The sequence below is a fragment of the Trachypithecus francoisi genome, unplaced genomic scaffold, assembly GCF_009764315.1.
Source record: "Trachypithecus francoisi isolate TF-2019V2 unplaced genomic scaffold, Tfra_2.0 Lachesis_group4, whole genome shotgun sequence".
NCBI lineage: Eukaryota > Metazoa > Chordata > Mammalia > Primates > Cercopithecidae > Trachypithecus > Trachypithecus francoisi.
The window spans coordinates 127,143,075-127,165,501 of NW_022681469.1; the positions used below are offsets into that span (position 1 = coordinate 127,143,075).

At 43.5% G+C, this 22,427-nt stretch overlaps 2 protein-coding genes across 16 annotated transcripts in view; one reads left to right on the plus strand and one right to left on the minus strand.

Moving 5' to 3' along the window:
* The window catches only part of RABGEF1 (RAB guanine nucleotide exchange factor 1), a 1,203,668-nt gene that overhangs the window by 956,790 nt on the left and 224,451 nt on the right, over positions 1-22,427 (minus strand). The window lies entirely within an intron of this gene.
* Positions 1-22,427, plus strand: part of LOC117072931 (DNA-directed RNA polymerase III subunit RPC9-like) — a 38,391-nt gene that overhangs the window by 2,468 nt on the left and 13,496 nt on the right. For all 4 annotated transcript variants that reach the window (XR_004433015.1, XM_033193423.1, XM_033193424.1 and 1 more), the window contains exons 2-4: positions 11,204-11,240; positions 14,106-14,204; positions 17,479-17,573. Coding sequence is in view for 3 of the 4 variants with exons in the window: in XM_033193423.1 (XP_033049314.1) it covers positions 11,204-11,240; positions 14,106-14,204; positions 17,479-17,573 (231 nt within the window). In the remaining variant the exon portion in view is untranslated. The remainder of the gene's footprint in view (positions 1-11,203; positions 11,241-14,105; positions 14,205-17,478; positions 17,574-22,427) is intronic.

Below are 22,427 nucleotides of genomic sequence, written 5' to 3' on the forward strand. Positions count from 1 at the left end.
GCTGAGGCAGGAAAATCACTTGAACTCGGGAGGCAGAGGTTGCAGTAAACCAAAATGTGCCACTGTACCCCAGCTTAGGTAACAGAGCAAGACTCTGTCTGAAAAAAAAAAAAAAAAAACCTTATCCCTCCATCTTGTCATATCCAGAGGTTGCTTTTCTGGCCTCAATTTTCTTGATCTCTCAGCAGTGGTTAATACAGAAACTCTAGAAACTTTCCTTTCTTCGTGACATATGTTCCTTTGTGATATTTCCTCCTACATCAAGGACTACTTCACAGTGTCCTTCCCTGGGTCCCGTTCCTCCCTTGCTTGATGTCTAAGTGTTGAGGTATCTTAGGACTCAGTCCTGGGACCCTTTCTTTCCACGCTCTGTCATTTAACCCATCTGTGTGCTGATGGTTCCCAAAGGTGTGTTCTAGCCTCTTCTCATCATCTATGCAATTGCATAGATGAAAAATCTAGCCCTCTCTCCTCACTCCGTAAATCCAATCCGTCAGTGGTCCCGTTGTCTCCACCCTAGAATATATTTTGAATGCAGTTACTTTTCACCATCTCCACTATTAGCTTTATAGTCTATCACCTCTGGGCTGGATTAAGCAATAGCCTTTGAGTGTTCACTCTTCCCCAGCCTCCATTCTGTTCTCCACATGGCAACTGGAGTGATCTTAAGTAATGACTGGAACATGTCACCCCCTGGGTAAAACCCTTCATTGACTTTCCATTGCACTTAGAGGAAATCTCCATCCCTTACCAGGACCTACAGGCAGATCATGAAGTCAGGAGATCAAGACCCTGTAAAACCTCACCTACTCCCCAGCCTAACCACTTGCCACTCTCCCAACCTCTGAGACACACACTTTCCACTGACAGGTATTTCCTTCTCCTCTAACCTTCTAAGCACTTTCTGAGGTGTTGTGGTACCCTCTGTCTGGTATACTTTCCTCCTCTCCCTCACCCTGTTCTCTTCTTTTTATTGTATTTTTAAGTTTGTGTGTTTTTTTTTTTTTTTTTTTTTTTTTTTTGAGACGGAGTCTAGCTCTGCCGCCCAGGCTGGAGTGCAGTGGCCGGATCTCAGCTCACTGCAAGCTCCGCCTCCCGGGTTTACGCCATTCTCCTGCCTCAGCCTCCCGAGTAGCTGGGACTACAGGCGCCCGCCATCTCGCCCGGCTAGTTTTTTGTATTTTTTAGTAGAGACGGGGTTTCCCCGTGTTAGCCAGGATGGTCTCGATCTCCTGACCTCGTGATCCACCCATCTCGGCCTCCCAAAGTGCTGGGATTACAGGCTGGAGCCATTGCGCCCGGCCTTAAATTTGTTTTTGAGATGGGAGTCTCGCTCTGCCACCCAGGCTGGAGTCCAGTGGTGCAGTGTCGGCTCACTGCAACCTGTGCCACCAGGATTCAAGATTCTCGTGCCTCGGCCTACCAAGTAGCTGGGATTACAGGCGTTGCCACCATGCCCAGCTAATTTATGTATTTTTAGTAGAGACAGGGTTTCCATGTTGGCCAGACTGGTCCAGACTGGTCTTGAATTCCTGACCTCAGGTGATCTACCTACCTCAGCCTCTCAGAGTGTTGGGATTACAGACGTGAGCCACCACACCTGGCCACCTGTTCGCTTCTTGAAGGTTGTGTCCCTTTTCAAAGTTGCCTTTCCTCTTCAGTAAGTCTAACATAAGTTCTTTTTGTCTTTCACATCGCCTTGATTTACTTTCCCTTAAATAATTACAAGTTGCAATGATAAATGTATGTTTACTTGTTTGGAGGGTGGGGACCAGTGTGTGTTCACCTAGTGCTTAGCATTGCATCTGACACACAGTAGGCATTCAGCAAATACTTGTTCAATAAAGTAATATAACAATACTTTATTAACTTCATGAATATAGTCATCGCTCAGTGTCTTTGGGGGATTGGTTTCGGGACCCCTTGCGTATACCAAAATTCACAGATGCTCAAGTTCCTTATATAAAACGGTGTAGTTCTTGCATGTAATCTATGCACATTCTCCCATATACTTTAAATCATCTCTAGATGACTTATTATGATACCGTGACCTGTAATGCCGGTTTGGCCATGGTTCCTGGCTCATAACTGCCATAGTCCTTGTTACTTCCTAAGTGACTAAAACAGTAAGCATAACTTTTGTTAAAGTATTTGTCCTTTGTCCCTGGTTCCTGAAGTGGCCTTGGAACAGCTTCAGAGCAGTAAAGGTGAAAGACAGTCTTGTTAGAATGTTGGGGTGCTCTAAGCCTCAGAAGCAGGCCTCAGAAAACAGAAGCTCTGTCTCTTGACCAATCATCCCCTGACTTTCTGTCTTACAGCTAGCCATAAAGAAAATCTCTGACGTATCTTGTCTGATTGTAGATTATAAGACCCCTGTTTCAGAAGGGGTCCAGCCCCATACCTGCGAGGAAGGAATACAGAGAGGCCAAGGAGAATCTGGATGGGCCTTGCTGGGTTCTGCACTTAGTCTGCTAGTATTAGATCACACTCTTTATCCAGTCAAGTACTGTGAAGTTGGCCATGTTTCAATCATCTCTCTCCAGTGAAATCTCTACAAAACGCCCAAGAGAACTTCTGGATAGCCTAACAGATGGAAGTTTCTGGAGGGTGGTACACCTGGAAGGGCATAGAACTCTGCATCCCCTCTCCATCCCTCACCCTGTGCACCACTTCATCTGTATCCTTGGTAATATCCTTTATAATAAACCAGTTAAACCTAAGTAAGTGTTCAAATTAATGAAGCCCGAAGAGGAGGTCCTGGGAACTGCAGCTTGAAGTCCGTCATTGAGAAGTTCTGGAGGCCCTGACTTGTGTGACTGGTGTCTGAAGTAGGGGTAGTCTTCTGGGACTGAGCCCTCAGCCTGTGGAATCTGACACTGTTTCCAGGTAGTTAGTGTCCGGATTGAACTGGATGGGAAGATACCCAGCTGGTGTTGGCTGCAGAGTTGATGGCCTGCTTATTGATAGAGAGAAATCCCCACGCATCTGGTCACAGAAGTCTTCTGTATAGATTGTTGTCGGGTGAAAGCAGAGGAAAAACTGTTTGATTCTCAACCAACTTATAATACCTGATGCAATGTAAAGGCTGTGTAAATAGTTACTGTACTGTGTTGTTTAGGGAATAATGACAAAAAGTGTCTGTCCATGTTCAGTACAGAGGCAGCCATCCTAGGCCTAACTACACAGTACATGTCAGCAACAATGTAGCATTTTCTTAAAAACTTTTTTTGCATGTTTTTCGTTTGAGGTTGGTTGAATCTAAGGATGTAGAACCTGAGGCTAAGGAGGACCAACTGTATAAATTCATTAGCTAGCATCCTAGTTGCTAGGCGTGTATATTTGCTGACTTTCCTAAGTGAAATGGTTTGAATCAAGGAGTTTTTGTTCTTATAAGAGCCTGTCCACTTCTGCCAAGTAGTCAGTGACTTCTGGTAACCAATCTAGAATTTTGCGGCTAGTAATTCATGGGAAAATGAGGTTTCCTGATATAGACATGTGATTTGGGAGTGGAAGGGCCCTGGAGTGGAAAGGTCTGGAAGCCTAACTTCTGGATATAGACGTGTGGTTTGGGAGTGGAAGGGCCCTGGAGTGGAAAGGTCTGGAAGCCTAACTTCTGGTCCTTACCTGGTCTTCAACAGGAGGCGTGGCCTTTGGAAGTCTGCTCCTTGGGATCTTTAGCAGAACCTTGAGTTGCAGATACAGTTGACCCTTGAACAACACGAGCTTGAACTTCATGGATCTCCTTATACGCAGGTGTTAAAAAATAAATACAGTTGGCCCTCTGTATCTGCAGGTTCTATATCTGCAACCCAATGCAGAGAATGAAAATACAGTATTTGAGGTTGAGAATATACCACGTATGTGGAGAGCTGACTTCCTAGCTGCTGGTTCTGCAGGGCTCTCTGGGAGACAAGCATGTTTGGATTGTGGTATATGTGGGGGTCCTGGGATCAATCTCCAATGAATACCAGGGGATGACTGTATATTGTACCTCATCAGACACTCCCAGAACCTGAAGTGAGGAGGCACAGTGAACAACTCCCCTAAGTTTTTACTACTTTAAAAATTCTTATTGAGTAAATACCTACTAAGTAAATAATACATAATAATAACATTAATAATACCAGAAATTTCTTTTTTTTTTCAGACTGAGTTTTGATCTTATCACCCAGGCTGCAGTGCAATGGCGGCTGACTGCAACTTCCGCCTCTTGGGTTCACACAATTCTCCTGCCTCAGCCTCCCAAGTAGCTGCCTGGCTAATTTTTGTATTTTTAGTAGAGATGAGGTTTCATCATGTTGGCCAGGCTGGTCTTGAACGTTTGACCTCAGGTGATCCACCCGCCTCAGCCTCCCAAAGTGCTGGGATTACAGGCATGAGCCACGGCGCCCGGCCCAGAAATTTATTAAAGGGGAGGAATATTTATGCTTTATCTGATTGATAATTTAGAAATAAAGACTTCTTGACCATTACTTGGAAATGTATTTCCCTCAAGTAAAAGGATGCAAATTTTTTTTTTTTTTTTGAAATGGAGTCTCTCTGTCACCTTGGCTGGAGTACATGGTGCGATCTCAGCTCACTGCAGCCTCCACCTCCTGGGTTCAAGCGATTCTCCTGCCTCAGCCTCCTGACTAGGTGGGACTACAGGCATGTGCCACCATGCAAAATATTTATATAGCAAAGCTAGGCATTTCTTTTTTTTTTTTTTTTTTTGAGACAGAGTCTCACTCGGTCGCCCAGGCTGGAGTGCAGTGGCCGGATCTCAGCTCACTGCAAGCTCCGCCTCCCGGGTTCACGCCATTCTCCTGCCTCAGCCTCCCGAGTAGCTGGGACTACAGGCGCCCGCCATCTCGCCCGGCTAGTTTTTTTTGTATTTTTTAGTAGAGACGGGGGTTTCACCGTGTTAGCCAGGATGGTCTCGATCTCCTGACCTCGTGATCCGCCCATCTCGGCCTCCCAAAGTGCTGGGATTACAGGCTTGAGCCACCGCGCCCGGCCTAGGCATTTCTGTATATAAGGTATTTACTATTTGGCTAACTTTGTCTATACATGATCATTGATATGGCTGGAAAGGTTTGTGTCAACTCTTTTATTCTTTTCATTTATTTGTTTATTTATTTTGAGATGGAGTCTCGCTCCGTCACCTAGGCTGGAGTACAGTGGTGTGAACTCAGCTCATGGCAACCTCTGCCTCCTGGGTTCAAACGATTCTCCTGTGTCAGCCTCCGAATAGCTGGGATTACAGGCGGCCGCCACCATGCCTGGCTAACTTTTTTGTATTTTTAGTAGAGACAGGGTTTCATCATGTTGGCCAGGATGGTCTCCATCTCTTGACCTCCTGATCCGCCCACCTTGGCCTCCCAAAGTACTAGGATTACAGGTGTGAGCCACCACGCAGCCCACTCTTTTTTTTTTTTTTTGAGATAGAATATTGCTCTGTCGCCCAGGTTGGAGTGCAGTGGCGTGATCTTGGCTCACTGCAAGCTCCGCCTACCAGGTTCATGCCATACTACTGCCTCAGCCTCCTGAGTAGCTGAGACAACAGGCGCCTGCCACCACGCCCAGCTAATTTTTTGTATTTTTAGTAGAGACAGGGTTTCACCATATTAGCCAGGATGGTCTCAATCTCCTGACCTTGTGATCCGCCCACCTCAGCCTCCCAAAGTGCTGGGATTACAGGTGTGAGCCACTGCGCCCGGCAGCCCACTCTTTTATTCTTGAGTGTAATATATATGTAATTAGGAAAATGTACACTATCCTCTGTATCATCTTTTTGAGGTAGTGTCAGGATTTCTCTCCTTTTACAGCTGGAAATACTGATATTTAGAAAAGGTGGGCAATAGGTACTATAACAACCCAGTAACAGGACTGCAAGGAGGATGTTTGTGTGCTAGCTCCCAAGAGAATGCTACAGGGTAATTTGTTCATTGACTTCAGAAGTTGCCCAGTTTGCTTGTACCACAGTTTAGTTTTTCAGAGCATGACTTGATAGCATAGGTTGGGCATAGGAGAATTTGAGCAATTCTTTTAGTCATTGCCTGCGTAGGAGTTAACTGTGTGGCAGTTAATAGGCACTGTTTGCATGTGCCGTTTGTGTGTGTGTGTGCTTCTAAGGAAAGTTCACCAAGAGATCATTTTGTTCTATTTATTTGGAATTCAGTTTCCCGGAGTAGTTGTTTATATCCATTTAATTGACTCACCAAGTTAAGCAAATTTTACAAATTGTCAACTAGAAAGTCAACTTCAGTCATCTAATTCATTACTTAAGGAAATTAAGTAACTGCCTGCCTGTAGTATAGATTTAGACAGTCTTTAAAATGCACTTGGAGTATTTGCTTTAAATACATGTAAATAAAATGAGTACTATTTTAAGTCCTACGGGAGAATATTAAGTTTTTATATAGTTAAGCAGTTTCTGGAAGTCTGATTGCATGTGAACGTATTACATAATAGTAAAGTATTAGCTGTAGAGCAGACAATTCCAGCTTTGTAGAGATCTACAGCTTGTACATTTATAATTGCTAGATGTGTCTATTAAGTTCTGGTAGCTCTAAAACACTTTTGAAGGCCTGGCACAGTGGGTCATGCTTGTAATCCCAGCACTTTGGGAGGCCATGGCGGGGGGCGGGAGGGACCACCTGAGATCGGGAGTTCGAGACCAGCCTGACCAACATGGAGAAACCCCATCTCTACGAAAAACACAAAATTAGCTGGGACATGCCTGTTAATCTCAGCTACTTGGGAGGCCGAGGCAGGAAAATCGCTTGGACCCAGGAGGTGGAGGTTGCAGTGAGATGACATTAGGCCATTGCATTCCAGCCTGGGCAGCAAGAGCAAAACTCCATCTCAAAAAAACGAAACAAACAAAAAAAACTTTTGGGGCAAATGTATTTTACATACTCAATTATAAGTTACAGTAATTTTATTTTTAACCTTATGGCATTCTTTATTTTAGTTTTACATTTTCATATTCCTTAACTTCTTAGCATGAAAAATTTTAAAACCTTTGAAACAGCTGCAAAAACAGTACCGCAAATACCTGTATTATACTCTTTACCTGGAGTCACCACTTGTTAACATTTTGATCCGGGTATTTGCTGCCTTTTTCTTCCCTCCCCTCCCCCACTGCTCATTCCCTCCCCTCCCCTTCCTTTTTTCTCTTTTCTTTTCCCTCCCTTCCTCTCTCCCTCCCTCCCTCCTTCCCTCCCTCCCTCCCTTCCTCCCTTCCTTCCTTCCTCCTCCCTCCCTCCTCCCTCCCTCCCTCCTTTCCTCCCTCCTTTCCTCCCTCCGTTCTTTCCTTCCTTTCTTTTTTTTTTTTTGAGACGGAGTCTCTCACTGTCACCTGGGCTGGAGTGCAGTGGCGCGATCTCGGCTCACTGCAACCTCCACCTCCCAGGTTCAAGTGGTTCTCCTGCCTCACCCTCCTGTGTAGTTGGGATTACAGGCACCTGCCACCACGCCCAGCTAATTTTTTTGTATTTTTAGTAGAGACAGGATTTCACTATGTTGGCCAGGCTGGCTTTCTTTTTTTTTTTTTTTTTTTTTGATTAGAGACACTTGAGCCCAGGCTGGATCTAAACTCCAGGCTGAAGCTTCCTCCTGTCTCAGCCTCCGGAGTAGCTGGGATGACAGGTGTGAGCCACTATGCCTGGCATTCCCTTATTTCTTTTGCATGGGCATGAGCTTTCTCTCCATACACAGGTGCACACACTTACTTAACTGAACCGTTAGAGAGTTGTAGATATCAGGTCATTTTACCCCTTCTTGAAAAAACAGGGCATTCTGTGTAGCTCTAATTGCCTTATCACACTCAGGAAACTTAGCACTAATTTATCTACTATTATTAAGATACAATGTAGGCCAGGCGCGGTGGTTCATACCTGTAATCCCAGCACTTTGGGAGCCGAGATGGGCAGATCACTTGAGGTCAGGAGTTCGAGAGCAGTCTGGCCAATGTGGTGAAACCCCATCTCTACTAAAAATACAAAAATTAGCCAGGTGTGGTGGTGCACGCCTGTAGTCCCAGCTACTCAGGAGGCTGAGGTGGGAGAATTGCTTCAACCTGGGAGGCAGAGGTTGCCGTGAGCTGAGATCGCGCCATTGCACTCCAGTCTGGGCAACAGAGCAAGACTTCGTCTCAAGAAAAAAAAAAGATATACCGTAAATTCACATTCCTTCAGTTGTCCTAATACTGTTCTTTCTCCTCCCAATTCAGGATCCAGTGAAGAACTGCACATCGCATTTAGATGTCATGTTTCTTTAATTTCCTTTACTCTGGAAGTTTCCTTAGCTTCTTTTTGTGACATGGGCACCGTGACAAATGACACTGATATTTGAAAAGTCTAAATCTAACCCAGTTGTTTTGAAGATTGTTCCTCAGTTTGGAATTCTCTGATTGTATCCTCATGGATAGATTTGAATTAAACATCTTGGGGCTGGATTACTCTGAGGGGTATGTCTTTCTCATGTGTCATATCATCATTGGTGCTGTGAAATTGGATAACTTGATTAAGTTGATGTCTGTCCGGTTTCACCGTATCCTGTTGCCAACAACCTGTCATTTAGTGATGGTTACAGTAACTTCTCAATGATAAAAACTGCCTTTAAAAAAATTCCCCAATACATACAGCTCGTTTAGGGCTTCATAAAAGGTAGATAAGGTACCTCTTGACCTTTTATTAAATAAAGAAAGGCCTAGCATACATTGGCATTTATTCTGAGAATATTTAGCTGGGTTTAAAAGAATTATCTTCCTGATAAAAGAAAATCAATGAATAAATCAGCTTCTGTCAGCCAGAGTCTGCAAAATGCAGTACCTGGGTAAACATCGATTGTTCTCTTGATCCCAAAACACAGATTCATTAAAACTTATGAGAAAGAGAGTTTTCCTCCTTTATATTTGTTCTAGAAGAGGCAGAGGGTGTTCTTTGGATTCTTGCATTACAATATTGACTTGTTTAGTGGGGTAGTAACTTGGAATGCCCAAGGACAAATTTCCCAGGGTGTGGAATATTCTGAATGACAGAGAAGGGGCCATGATTTGGAAATGAAGTTGTAACAGTGCACCTGGGATGTCTTAACACCTCTTATTTTGGAGAGCACAGGGAGTTAAGTTATAACTCAATTTCAAGCAAAGATAAGAGGAAGACAGTGGGCTGATTTCCTGATTAAGTAGGCAAAGATGACATGTGGTTTCACTTGTCATTTTCAATTTTAAATGAACTGCATCACATGCACTAATTATGCATTGTCCTTCCTGTGTTAGGTTCCTTTCAAATATGATACTCTGTGACTTGAGTGTGTTTGTGGTCATTTGGGCAAAGCAGCACTTTTGTGAAATCGTATCTTGAATCACTGGTAGCATTTGGATCACTGGTAGCACAGAGCTGATTTGATTACAGTGCTGACATCACTGTGCTGATGACCTAAGGCCTAGGTCAAGCCCTGTGTGAACCCCTGTTGGTTTTGCTTTATTTATTGGCTGGGAAATCACCTCTCTGTTTGGCCCGTGCTTTTGAAATCTTGGGTCACCATTTGCATCATCTCGCTGCACTCCTGGTTTAAGAAAATATAGGTGTCTCTGTTGCACATTATGTCAAGTGCAGACCCCTCTACCTGATTTTTCAGGATTCTGCATTATGAATTTCCGTTCATCCAGTCCAGTCTCATTTCCCACAATTCCCTAGTTACCTTCCACTTTGTTTAGACTTCTTACTGTGTGATCTTGAGCAAGTTATTTAATTTCTGAACCTTGGCTTCCTCTCTATAGAGTAGGGATCATACGAATAGCTCCTACGTCAGAGGGGTTTTAATGAGAATTAACTGAGATAATATCTTATAAATAATAACTATTCTAAACTTTTAAAATTTGTTGTCTCACTTCATCATAACAGTTTGATGAGGTAGGAGGAGCTGGTGGTAATGGTAGTTGCACAGGTAATGGTCATGATAACGTTGGTGCTTATTGAGCACTTATTATGTTCCAGGTACTTTACATGTTTCCAGTGAACCCTGTGAACAGTCTTACAAGGCCGATACTATAATTGCCATTTCATAGATAGGAAATTTAAACATAATGAGATTAAGTAACTTGCCCAGATTCACATAGCCAAATAATTCAGGAGCTGGATTTAGAATCCAGGCCACACTTTTAGATACTAGTTTCATCCCATTTTTATTTTAGAAGGAAAACTTACGGAGTAATTAACTTAACTAAAATTCTCACAGCACATAAATGGCAGAGCTAGAATATGAACCCAAGTCTGATTTCAAAACTATGTTCTTTGTCATACTGCACTGCCTCCAGACTGCTGAAGCAATGCTTTCTGTTGTGCTATTGTAGGGTGGATTGATTGTGATTTAATATATGTAACATCATTGTGTTTCTTCACTCAGGAAAGATGGCATATTGCCTGGATTAACTGTTACACAGGGGACCAGGCTTTTGGCCGCTGCTTGCCACCCTGACTCTGCCTATGGAGTTGTAGGTGGTGAACACCCTTGGAGCACGGTGGATATTTGGCAGGATACTTGACCATGGCTGGAATTCCCAGTGGTGACATTAGTGTTAAGTGGCCCATTTCTGTTGATTCAGCAGGAGGACGTGGCTAGCCCAGGATGTCAGTAGCTGATGGGAGGCAGATAGTAATGGGGAGAGGACATGGCTGTGTGATGGGACAGCACTTTGATCCCAAGTCTGTGGACTTAAGACATTTCTCCGTTTCAGTTTTAGGTTGTAGCCCCCAAATTCCAAAATTGGACTACTACATCTTGACAGGAATTCTTTTTTTATTTTTATTTTTTGTGATGGAGTCTGTCTCTGCCACCCAGGCTGGAGTGCAGTGGTGCGATCTTGGCTCACTGCAAGCTCCATCTCCCGGGTTCATGCCATTCTCCTGCCTCAGCCTCCCAAGTAGCTTGGACTACAGGCCCCTTGCCACCATGCCTGGCTAATTTTATTTATTTATTTATTTATTTACAGTAGAGACAGGGTTTCACCATGGTCTTGATTAGCCAGGATGATCTTGATTTCCTGACCTGGTGATCCGCCTGCCTCGGCCTCCCAAGGTGCTGGGATTACAGGCATGAGCCACCGCGCCCGGCCCCCATCTTGACAGGAATTCTTTTACAGTGGTGACATTGTATTTGATACCCAGAAAGGGTTGTCAGCGCAGACTGATGATAGCTTACTTTTCTTTTTCAGGAAGGATGCCAATTCTGCACTTCTCAGTAACTACAAGGTAAATTGAACTGTTACATTTTACATTTTCCTCTCTGATAATTTGCCCTTTGTAACTAGGATTGTTGAATTCATTTTGGTTAGAAATGACTGGATTCAGGCCAGTCGCAATGGCTCACACCTATAATCCCAGTACTTTGGGAGGCCGAGGCAGGTGGATCACTTGAGGTCAGGAGTTCAAAACCAGCCTGGCCAACGTAGTGAAACCCCATCTTTACTAAAAATACAAAAATTAGCCAGGTGTGGTGGCATGTGCCTGTAGTCCCAGCTCCTTGGGATCCCTGCTGAATTAGGAGGATAACTTGAACCCGGGAAGTGGAGGTTGCAGTGAGCCAAGATTGTACCACTGCACTCCAGCCTGGGCAATACAGCCAGGCTCCGTCTCCAAAAAAAAAAAAAAAAAAAGAAAGAAAAAAGAATTTATTTGAATTTTCCACTTTAAAACAAGACATATGGCACCATCTGGTGGACCTTGGAATAGTGTAAGTTTGATACATTATACATAGTACTTCAGGGAAGCTGGGAAGACTCTAATTTAGAGGTGGCACCCTTCTTTAAATCTCAAAGATTCTAGATCATCATTTGGGATGTAGTCATAGGATAGAAGCATCTATTTTAGAGCTGTTTCTGCACAATTTCCCATTAAAATATTTATGCTTTTTCGTAATGATCACCCTTGATATATTTATATAGTCGTAATGCTTTTATACATTGTTATTTTAATCTTCAAATAGTCTTTTGGGTATTAACATCATTATTTTGAAAGTGAGTTTAGTTGACTCACCTTTCTGAATAGTAGAAATTAACAAATTTATAATTTTTTGGGCTTAGTGTAGGGTTGCTTGGGAAAGGAAAAGAAGGAAAAAGGTTGGTAAGAGAGGAGATATTCCAGCATTTTTGCCTCCTATTTGGCACTAGCAAAACCATCTGATAGGCTCGCTCCAGGTGTAGAAAGAACCATTTCTACCTTGACGGTGAATTTTCCATGTGCCGGAGTCTAAACTCAGGAAGACTCAGAGGAGGTCTAGAAGGTAGTAGGTTAAGTGCGGTGGCTCACGCTTGTAATCTCAGCATTTCGGAAGGCCAAGGAGAGTATTGCTTGAGGCTACGAGTTAGAGATGATCAGCCTGGGAAACATAGCAAGACCCCCTGCTCTTAAAAAATAAATTAGCTGGGCGTGGTAACAGACACCTACTGTGGTCCTAGCTACTTGGAAGGCAGAGGGGAGGTTCCCTTGAGCCTAGGAGTTTGAAGTTACAGTGATCACCACTGTACTCCAGCCTGGGAGACAGCCTTTGAGACCCTGTCCCCCCACAAGAAAAGCTCCCAGAGTTGAAGACAGCAAAAAGAAAGTAACTGCCCTTCCCCGCCCCCACATTCCCCCTAAAGAAGAGAAAGTAGTAGAATAAACAGAGAGTTGGCCATATTCTTTCCTCCCTAAAGTGGTTGCAGCTTAGAACAGGAAGGAAATGGTTGAGTGGTTGTTGGCCAAGCCTTTGGCTTTTAGGAGCCTCCTTGTCCAGGTTGGACTTTGCTAGGTGTTTGGGTGTTTTATCCGTTGGGGAAACACTGCATTCATTGATCTCATGTCACTATTTCTGAAAGGAACAGCAGATGAAAGGGGTTCCATTGTATCTAGTAATGGTGTGTGAGCCTGCATTTTCTTCACTTCTCTGGTAGAATCTCTAAAACAGGAATGAGATTGAGATTCCCCCCTGCCCCCAGCACTAATGCATGTATGTTTTATCCTTGTGGGGAAAGTTTACTTCTAAAAATCTATAGCATTTTTTCTTCCTGTTTTTTTGGTACTCTGTTTTATCACTTGCCTCAAAATTTTTCTTTTCCAGAAAGAAATTATTATGTTAGATTTTTTTGAGATGGAATCTCACTCTGTCGCCCAGGCTGGAGTTCAGTGGCATGATCTCGGCTCACTGCAAGCTCTGCCTCCTGGGTTCACGCCATTCTCCTGCCTCAGCCTCCCAAGTAGCTGGGACTACAGGTGCCCGCCATCGCGCCCGGCTAATTTTTTTTTGTATTTTTAGTAGAGACGGGGTTTCCCTGTGTTAGCCAGGATGGTCTCGATCTCCTGACCTCGTGATCTGCCTGCCTTGGCCTCCCAAAGTGCTGGGATTAAAGGTGTAAGCCACTGTGCCCGGCCTATGTTAGATTTTTATACTAAAGAAGCAGAATTCTTTTTTAACAAAATATTTGTTTTAAGAAAATTTGCTTTCAAATAGTCTATTTTTGAGATCAGAAGAGATTAGTGATGTGTATATTGATCAGAAATATTTGAATTTTTTTTTTTTTTTTTTTTTGTGACGGAGTCTTGCTCTGTCGCCCAGATTGGAGTGCAGTGGCGCGATCTCAGCTCACTGCAACCTCTGCCTCCTGGGTTCATGCCATTCTCCTGCCTCAGCCTCCCGAGTAGCTGGGACTACAGGTGCCCGCCACCAGGCCTGGCTAATTTTTTGTATTTTTAGTAGACACAGGGTTTCACCATGTTAGCTAGGATGGTGTTGATCTCCTGACCTCAGTCCTGACGAGGCCCGCCTCAGCCTCCCAAAGTGCTGGGATTACAGGCGTGAGCCACCGCGCCCGGCCATATTTGAAATATTTTAGGTAATTTAATTTTAATTTTAAGTAAATTAATGAACTTCGATTATTTGGCTTATATAAAAGAGCATTTTTTTTTTTATGTCATCTGCCTCTGGGACTCATATTTGCTCAAATCCAAGAGTTGGAAGCTGCGTAATGGGCGGGTAAAAGGAAGTACTACACTTTCCTGTTTATCCTTCAAAACCACTGACCTTGGATAGATATATTTCTCAAATTTATTCATAAACATCTTTTTTGTATCTCCTCCTAGGTGTTTCATTTACTAACTGATCTGAAAGAACAGCGTAAAGAAAGTGGAAAGAATAAACACAGCTCTGGACAACAGAACTTGAACACTATCACCTATGAAGTAAGCCTGGGCTTCTGGCAGACCTACCTAAAGTACCACTGAGGGAGGGGGGTTTATTCTGCTGATGACTGGCTGCCAAAATCAAGATCGCCTTTTATCTGATCTGAATAGTTTTACTGTAACCTGATTTTTATTCTGTTTATAAAAGTGGGAGGAGTTTGGTCAAGTGTAGAGTTTAGCCAGCTACAGAATTAGAAGGAATAGTGTAAAACATTGCCCTCACTTCTCCTTGAAAGGGGATCACAGCTCACTGCAGCTTCAACCTCCTAGGCTCAAGTGGTGCTCCCAGCTCAGCTTCCCAAGTAGCTGGGACTATGGGCAAGCACCGTCATGCCTGGCTAATTTTTTTGTTGTTGTCCAGGGTGGTCTCAAACCCTTGGGCTCAAGCTATCTTATCACCGCATCTTTCCAAAGTGGTGGGGACTTAGACTCTTAAGGCTATTGTTTATTTTATAAAGTTTCAGATTCCTCCCAAAATATGTAATTATAATTCCTCCCAAATTATATCTGTATTCTTCCTCAAAAGCCACAAATTCTGTGTAATCATGAGAAAATATCAGACCATTGCGAATCAATTAAAAAAAAAATAAAACCTTTATTTTGAAATCATTTTTCTTTTTTTTTGGAGATGGAGTCTCGCTCTTGTTGCCCAGGCTGGAATGCAATGGTGTGATCTCGGCTCACCACAGCCTCTGCCTCCCAGGTTTAAGCGATTGTCCTGCCTCAGACTCCTGAGTAGCTGGGATTACAGGCATGCACGACCTTGCCTGGCTAATTTTGTATTTTTAGTAGAGAAGGGGTTTCTCCGTGTTGGTCAGACTGGTATCGAACTCCTGACCTCAGGTGATCCACTAATCTCGGGCTCCCAAAGTTCTCGAATTATAGGTGTGAGCCACCGCACCCAGCCATTTTTCTCTTACATAAAAGTTGTAGAGACAGTGCTGGGAGTTCTCGTGTACCCTTCCCATAGTTTTCTCTGATGTTAACATCTTACATAACCATGTTACAGTGATCAAAACCAAGAAATTAACAGTGGTACATACTATTAAATAAACTAAGCTAAAATTTTATTTGAATACCCTGTTTTCCCACTGCTATCTTCTGGGTTCCAGGGTTCAGTTGAGGATACCATTTTGTATTTAGTTAACATGTCCCCATCATGTCATTTGTTCTGTGTCCTTACTCTTCCTTTGTCTTCCTTGACACTTGTGAAGGGCTGGTCAAGTATTTTATAGAACATCCCTTGATTTGTGATTGTCCGATATTTTCTTATGATTACCCAGAACCTATGGCTTTTGAGGAAGAGTACCACAGAGGTGATCTCCCCTTCTCATGTCATGGTATCTCAGGGTACATGATATTGATGTTTCTTTTTTTTCGGGGGGGCGGACGGAGTCTCACTCTGTTGCCCAGGCTGGAGTGCAGTGGCGCAATTTCGGCTCACTGCAACCTTCGCCTCCTGGGTTCACGCCATTTTCCTGCCTCAGCTTCCCAAGTAGCTGGGACTACAAGTGCTCGCCACCATGCCCAGCTAATTTTTTGTATTTTTTTAGTAGAAACGGGGTTTCACCGTGTTAGCCAGGATGGTCTCAGTCTCCTGACCTTGTGATCTGCCTGCCTCTGCCTCCCAAAGTACTGGGATTACAGGCGTGAGCCACCACGCCTGGCTGATGTCGATGTTTCTTATGGCTGATATTGTTAACTTTGGTCATTTGGTTAAGATGGTATCTGCCCGGTTTCTCCACTGTAAAGCTACTGTTTCTTCATTTCAATATTATGTTAGAAAGGATTCACCAAGTTCAGCCCATATTCAAGGGGAAGGGGGAGATTAAGCTTCACCTCTTAAAGGGAGGGATATCAAAGAATTTGTGTATATGTGTTAAAACCACCACAGTAATTAAAAAATATTTTGTGGGAGATGCTTTGAGGCTAGGAAAACAGCCTACCCTTCCTTAAGCTTTTAACCATCAATTTTAGCATTCATTGGTGGATCTTTCCTGCAGTAATTATGACTATGGTACAGTTGCCTGAGAGTGATTTTAAAATTGTTCTCATTCCTTCTATGCTTATTAGATACAATTTTTTTTTTATTTTAAGAGGCAAGATTTTACTGTGTTGTTCAGGCTGGTCTCAAACTCCTGGGCTCAAGTGATCTTCCTGCCCTGACCTCCCATAGTGCTGGAATTACAGGTGTGCACCACTGCACCCAGCTCATATGAGATAGAATTCTTCCATGAGAAAAAGTTGTCTCTTCTGGCTGGGCACAGTGGCTCATGCCTGTAATCTCAGCACTTTGGGAGGCCTAGGCGGGCAGATCACAAGGTCAGGAGATTGAGACCATCCTGGTTAACAGGGTGAAACCCCGTCTCTACTAAAAATACAAAAAAATTAGCCAGGCATGGTGGCAGGTGCCTGTAGTCCCAGCTACTGGGGAGGCTGAGGCAGGAGAATGGCGTCAACCCAGGAGGTGGAGCTTGCAGTGAGCGGAGATCACACCACTGTACTCCAGCCTGGGCAACAGAGCGAGACTCTGAGACTCTGTCTCAAAAAAAAAAAAAAAGTAAAAGTTGTATCTTTCTACCCATGATTTTATTCACTCATATATATCCATGTAGACTCATGGCAATTTATTTTATTCTTTGGGTTCCCCCTCTTTAAAAAAATTGTTTAAAATATGATAGCACAATTGTCAGATTGAGTTTTTTTTTTTGAAATCGGAAAAATTTTCTTCTAAAATTTCATTAATTATTCTTCTTGTTCTAGCTACTGATTTTCTCTTTCAGGAATTCCAATTACATGAAGATTGGTTCTCCTGAATGCCTCTTTGTTTTATATAGGATTTTATTTTCTTTTCTTTCCTTTTTTTTTTTGAGACAGAGTCTCAGACTCTGTCGCCCAGGCTGGAGTGCTGTGGTGCAATCTCGGCTCACTGCAACCTCTGTCTTCCGGGTTCAAGTGTTTCTCTTGCCTCAGCCTCCCTAGTAGCTGGGATTACAGGCATGCACCACCACACCCAGCTAATTTTTTGTATTTTTAGTAGAGATGGCGTTTCACCATGTTGGTCAGGCTGGTCTCGAACTCCTGACCTCAGGTGATCTGGCCACCTTGGCCTCCCAAAGTGCTGGGATTACAGGTGTGAGCCACTGCACCTGGCCTGTACAGGATTTTTAAAACAAAATTTTAGAATTTTAATTATAGCCGTTGCGTTTCCTTTTTTCTCATTCAGGGTTCTTTGTCTTATGCTTGGCTTTTTTTCTTTTTTTTTTTTTCCCAGACATTAAAATACTTATCAAAATCACCATGCAGACACCAGAGTCCTGAGACTGTCAGAGAATTTCTCACAGCAATGAAAAGCCACAAGTTGACCAAGTAAGTAAATCTCTTAAGTAGGAAGAGAGTGACACATGGTGAAATGATAGTTGCTACATTCGTAGCAACCGTGTATTGATATTCAGCTGGGTTTGGATTTAAAGGAGGATGATAGTATTGTAGATGAAACAACTGAAAGTTAGACATAGGGACCCTTCTCGAGTAAGGAACAAAAGTTAATGGGGTTTTAAAAATCTTTTCTTGGAGTCCCAGTTTGTATGACCTATCGCATCACCCCCACTCCCAGAATTCAGACCAAATTGGATGAAAAGTAGGGTTTACAAGTTAAAGTATTTTTTATAAAGTTGATCAATGAAGTCCTTTGATGTTTGTGTTTGCTTGAGGCAAAAGTGGCTTGATCGTATTCTGTGAGTTCTTGTAGTGTCCAATTCCTTTTCTTGGTTTGGAATGAGTTCAACCTATTAAAATGGAAAACGTCATATATCAGTAGTTTACAGGAGAAGAAAAATAGCCCACGTTTTTTAGATTCAGTTCTAGAGCTGATAAATTTCAAAAGCTTTTGTCATTTCACTTAGGATAATCAGTAATTTTCTTTTGGGGGAACCATTTGGTGTTACATCAGGCACACAGGTGGTACCATCAGTGAACTAAATGCGCTTCTCCCACTCCTTCTCCAAGAGAACTCTGAAGACAAAACAAATTCCGTGTGTGTGTGTGTAAATCTTCCATGTGTATTTTCTGTATTCATGTATAACACTTTTTAAAAACTGTAGTAAAATACACATAACATGGCTGGGTGCAGTGACTCATGCCTGTAATTCCAGAACTTTGGGAGCCCGAAGCAGCTGGGTCACCTGAGGTTGGGAGTTCAAGACCAGCCTGCCTAACATGGAGAAACCCTGTCTCTACTAGAAATACAAAATTAGCTGGGTGTGGTGGCACATGCCTGTAATCCCAGCTACTTGGGAGACTGGGAGGAGAATCGCTTAAACCTGAAAGGCAGAGGTTGCAGTGAGCTGAGATCGCGCTATTGCACTCCAGCCTGGGCAACAACAGTGAAACTCCATTTCAAAAAATATATAAATAAACACACATAACAAAATTTACCATTTTAGGCCAGGTGCGGTAGCTCACAGCTGTAATCCCAGTGCTTTGGGAGACTGAGGCAGGCGGATCACTTGAGGCCAGGAGTTCAAGACCAGCCTGACCAACATGATGAAACCTCATCTCTACTGAAAATAAAAAATTAGCCAAGCGCGGTGGCGGTTACCTCTAATCCCAGCTACTTTGGAGACTGAGGTAGGAGAATCGCTCAAACCTGGGAGGTTGCAGTGAGCCAAGATCACGCTACTGCACTCCAGCCTGGGCGATAGAGCAAGACTCTGTCTCAAAAAAATTACCATTTTAACCATTTCTAAGTGTACAGTTCAATTGTTGCAACCAATATGCAGACCTTTTCGGTTTGCAAAACTGAAATTCTGTATCCCTTAAACAATTCCGCACTGCTCCTCCTCCTGTCCTTGGCAGCCACTATTCTGCTTTTTGTTTCTATGAGTTTGACTCCCTCATACAAGTGGAACCATACAGTGTTTTTTTTTAAATCATATCTGAATGTTTAATTTTTAAAATCGTTTTAACAATTGAAGTGTGCAGTTCAGTGGCATTAAGTACATTCACATTGTACAATCACTGCCATCTATCCACAGAACATTTTATCTTGCAAAACTGAAACTCTGTGCCCAGTAATCAATAAATTCCCCGTTCTCCCTTCCTCCTAGCCCCTGGCAACCACCATTCTATTTTCTGTCTTCATGAATTTGACTACTCTTAAGTATTGCATGTAAATGTAATCATACAGTATTTGTCCTTATATCACTTAGCGTAATGTTTTTGCCCGGGCACGGTGGCTCACACCTATAATCCCAGTACTTTGAGAGGCCGAGGTGGGTGGATCACTTGAGGTCAGGAGTTCGAGACCAGCCTGACAAAATTAGCCAGGTGTGGTGGCGCATGCTTGTAATCCCAGCTACTCGGGAGGCTGAGGCAGGAGAATTGCTTGAACCTGGGAGGCAGAGCTGGGATCGTGCCATTGCACTCCAGCCTGGGCAACAAGAGCAAAACTCCATCTCAAAAAAAAAGGGCCAGGTGCAGTGGCTCACGCCTGTAATCCCAGCACTTTGGGAGGCTGAGGTGGATGGATCACCTGAGGTCAGGAGTTTGAGACCAGCCTGTCCAACATGGTGAAACCTGGTCTGTACTAAAAATACAAAAAAAAAATTAGCTGGCTGTGGTGGCAGGCACCTGTAATCCCAGCTACTCAGGAGGCTGAGGCAGGAGAATCGCTTGAACCTGGGAAGTGGAGGTTGCAGTGAGCCAAGATGGCACCATTGCACTCCTGCCTGGGATACAAGAGCAAGACTTCATCTCAAAGAAAAAAACAAAAACAAAACAAGAAAAAAAAGATGTATGAGAAATTTTTTTTCTTTGTAAGGGTGAATAATATTCCATTTTATATGTAAATCACATTTTGTTTTTCTTTCTTTCTTTCTTTTTTTTTTTTGAGATGGAGTCTCACTCTGCTGCCCAGGCTGGAGTGCAATGGCGCCATCTCAGCTCACTGCAATCTCCCCATCCCAGGTTCAAGTGATTCTCCTGCCTCAGCCTCCTGAGTAGCTAGGATTACAGGTAAGCACCACCAAGCCTGGCTAATTTTTTTGTGTTTTTTAGTAGAGATGGGGTTTCACCATGATAGGCTGGTTTTGGAACTCCTGACCTCAATTGATCCATTCACGTTGGCCTCCCAAAGTGCTGGGATTACAGGTGTGAGCCACCACGCCCAGCCCACAGTTTGTTTTTCTAACATCCATTGACATATACTTGCTTCCATCTTTTGGCTGTTGTGAATAATGCTGTTATGAGCATGGGGGGTTCAAATATCTCTGTGAGCCCTGCTTTCAGTTCTTTGGGTACCCAGAAGTGAAATTGATACATCATATGGTAGTTTTGTTTTTAACTTTTTTGAGGAACCACCATACTATTTTTTTCTATTGGCTACAGCATTTTACATTCCTATCAGCAGTGCACCAGAGTTGCAACTTCTCCACATCCCTGCCAATTTATTTCCTTCCTTCTTCCCTCCCTCCGTCTGGCATCTATGAAATGTGAAGTCGTCTCTCATTCTGGTTTTATTTTGCATTTCTGTAATGATAAGTGATGCCGAGCATGGTTTTATGTGCTTATTAGCTATTTGTATGTCTTCTTTGAAGAATATCTATTCCAGTCATTTTCTCTCTCTCTCTCTCTTTTTTTTTTTTTTTTTTTGGTGAGACAGGGTCCCAGTCTGATGCCTAGGTTGAAGTGCAGTAGTACTATCTTGGCTCACTGCAGCCTTCACCTTCCCAGACGCAGGTGAGCCTCCCGAGTAGCTGGGACTACGGGCATGCCACCACCATGCCCACTTAATTTTTGTATTTTTTGTGGAGTCAGAGTTTCTTTGTGTTACCCGGGTGGCCTCAAACTCCTGGGTTGCCTGCCTCAGCTTTCCAAAGGGATTACAGGTGTGAGCCACCACACCTCATCCTTTTCACATATTTGAATGAGATTTTTTTGTTTGGTTTTAGGAATTTTATATATATTCTGGATATTAATCCTTTGGTAGATATATGATTTGCAAATATTTTCTCCCATTCTGTGAGTTGTCTTTTTACTCTGTTGGTGAGTCCTGTGATGTTGGTGAGTCCTGTGATGCATAAAGTTTTTAAATGAAGTCCAGTTTGTCTCTTTTCTTTTGTTACCTGTGCATTTGGTATCAGAGATCCAAGAAATCATTATCAAATTCAATGTCATGCCCTGGCAGGGTGGCTCACGCCCTAATCCCAGCACTTTGGGAGGCTGAGGCGCGGATCACCTGAGGTCGAGACCAGCATGGCCAACGTGGAGGAGCCCCGTCTCTACTAAAAATACAAAAATTAGGCTGGGTGCGGTGGCTCACGCCTGTGATCCCAGCACTTTGGGAGGCCGAGGCGGGTGGATCACTAGGTCAGGAGATCGAGATCATCCTGGCTAACACAGTGAAACCCCGCCTCTACTAAAAATACAAAAAAATTAGCTGGGTATGGTAGCGCATGCCTGTAGTTCCAGCTACTTGGGAGGCTGAGGCAGGAGAATCGCTTGAACCCGGGAGGCGGAGGTTGCAGTGAACCAAGATTGTGACGCTGCACTCCAGCCTAGGCAACTGGATGAGACTCTGTCTCAAAAAAAAAAATTTCAATGTCATGAAGCTTTTTCCTTATGCTTTTTCTAAGAGCTTTATAGTTTGTCTTATGTTTAAGTCTTTGATCCTTTGTTTAAAATTTTAAAAAAATTTTTTTAAATTAAAAAATTTTGGCCGGGTGCGGTGGCTCAAGCCTGTAATCCCAGCACTTTGGGAGGCCAAGACGGGCGGATCACGAGGTCAGGAGATCGAGACCATCCTGGCTAACACAGTGAAACCCCGTCTCTACTAAAAAATACAAAAAACGAGCCGGGCGAGGTGTCGGGTGCCTGTAGTCCCAGCTACTGGGGAGGCGAGGCAGGAGAATGGCGTAAACCCGGGAGGCGGAGCTTGCAGTGAACCAAGATCCGGTCACTGCACTCCAGCCTGGGAGACAGAGCGAGACTCCGTCTCAAAAAGAAAAAAAAAATTTTAGGTCGGCGCAGTGGCTCATGCCTGTAATCCCAGCACTTTGGGAGGTGGAGGTGGGCGGATTACCTGAGGTAGGGAGTTCAAGACCATCCTGGCCAACATGGAGAAGCCCCATCTCTACTAAAAATACAAAATTAGCCGGGCGTGGTGGCACATGCCTGTAATCCCAGCAACTTGTGAGGCTGAGGCAGGAGAATCGCTTGAACTTG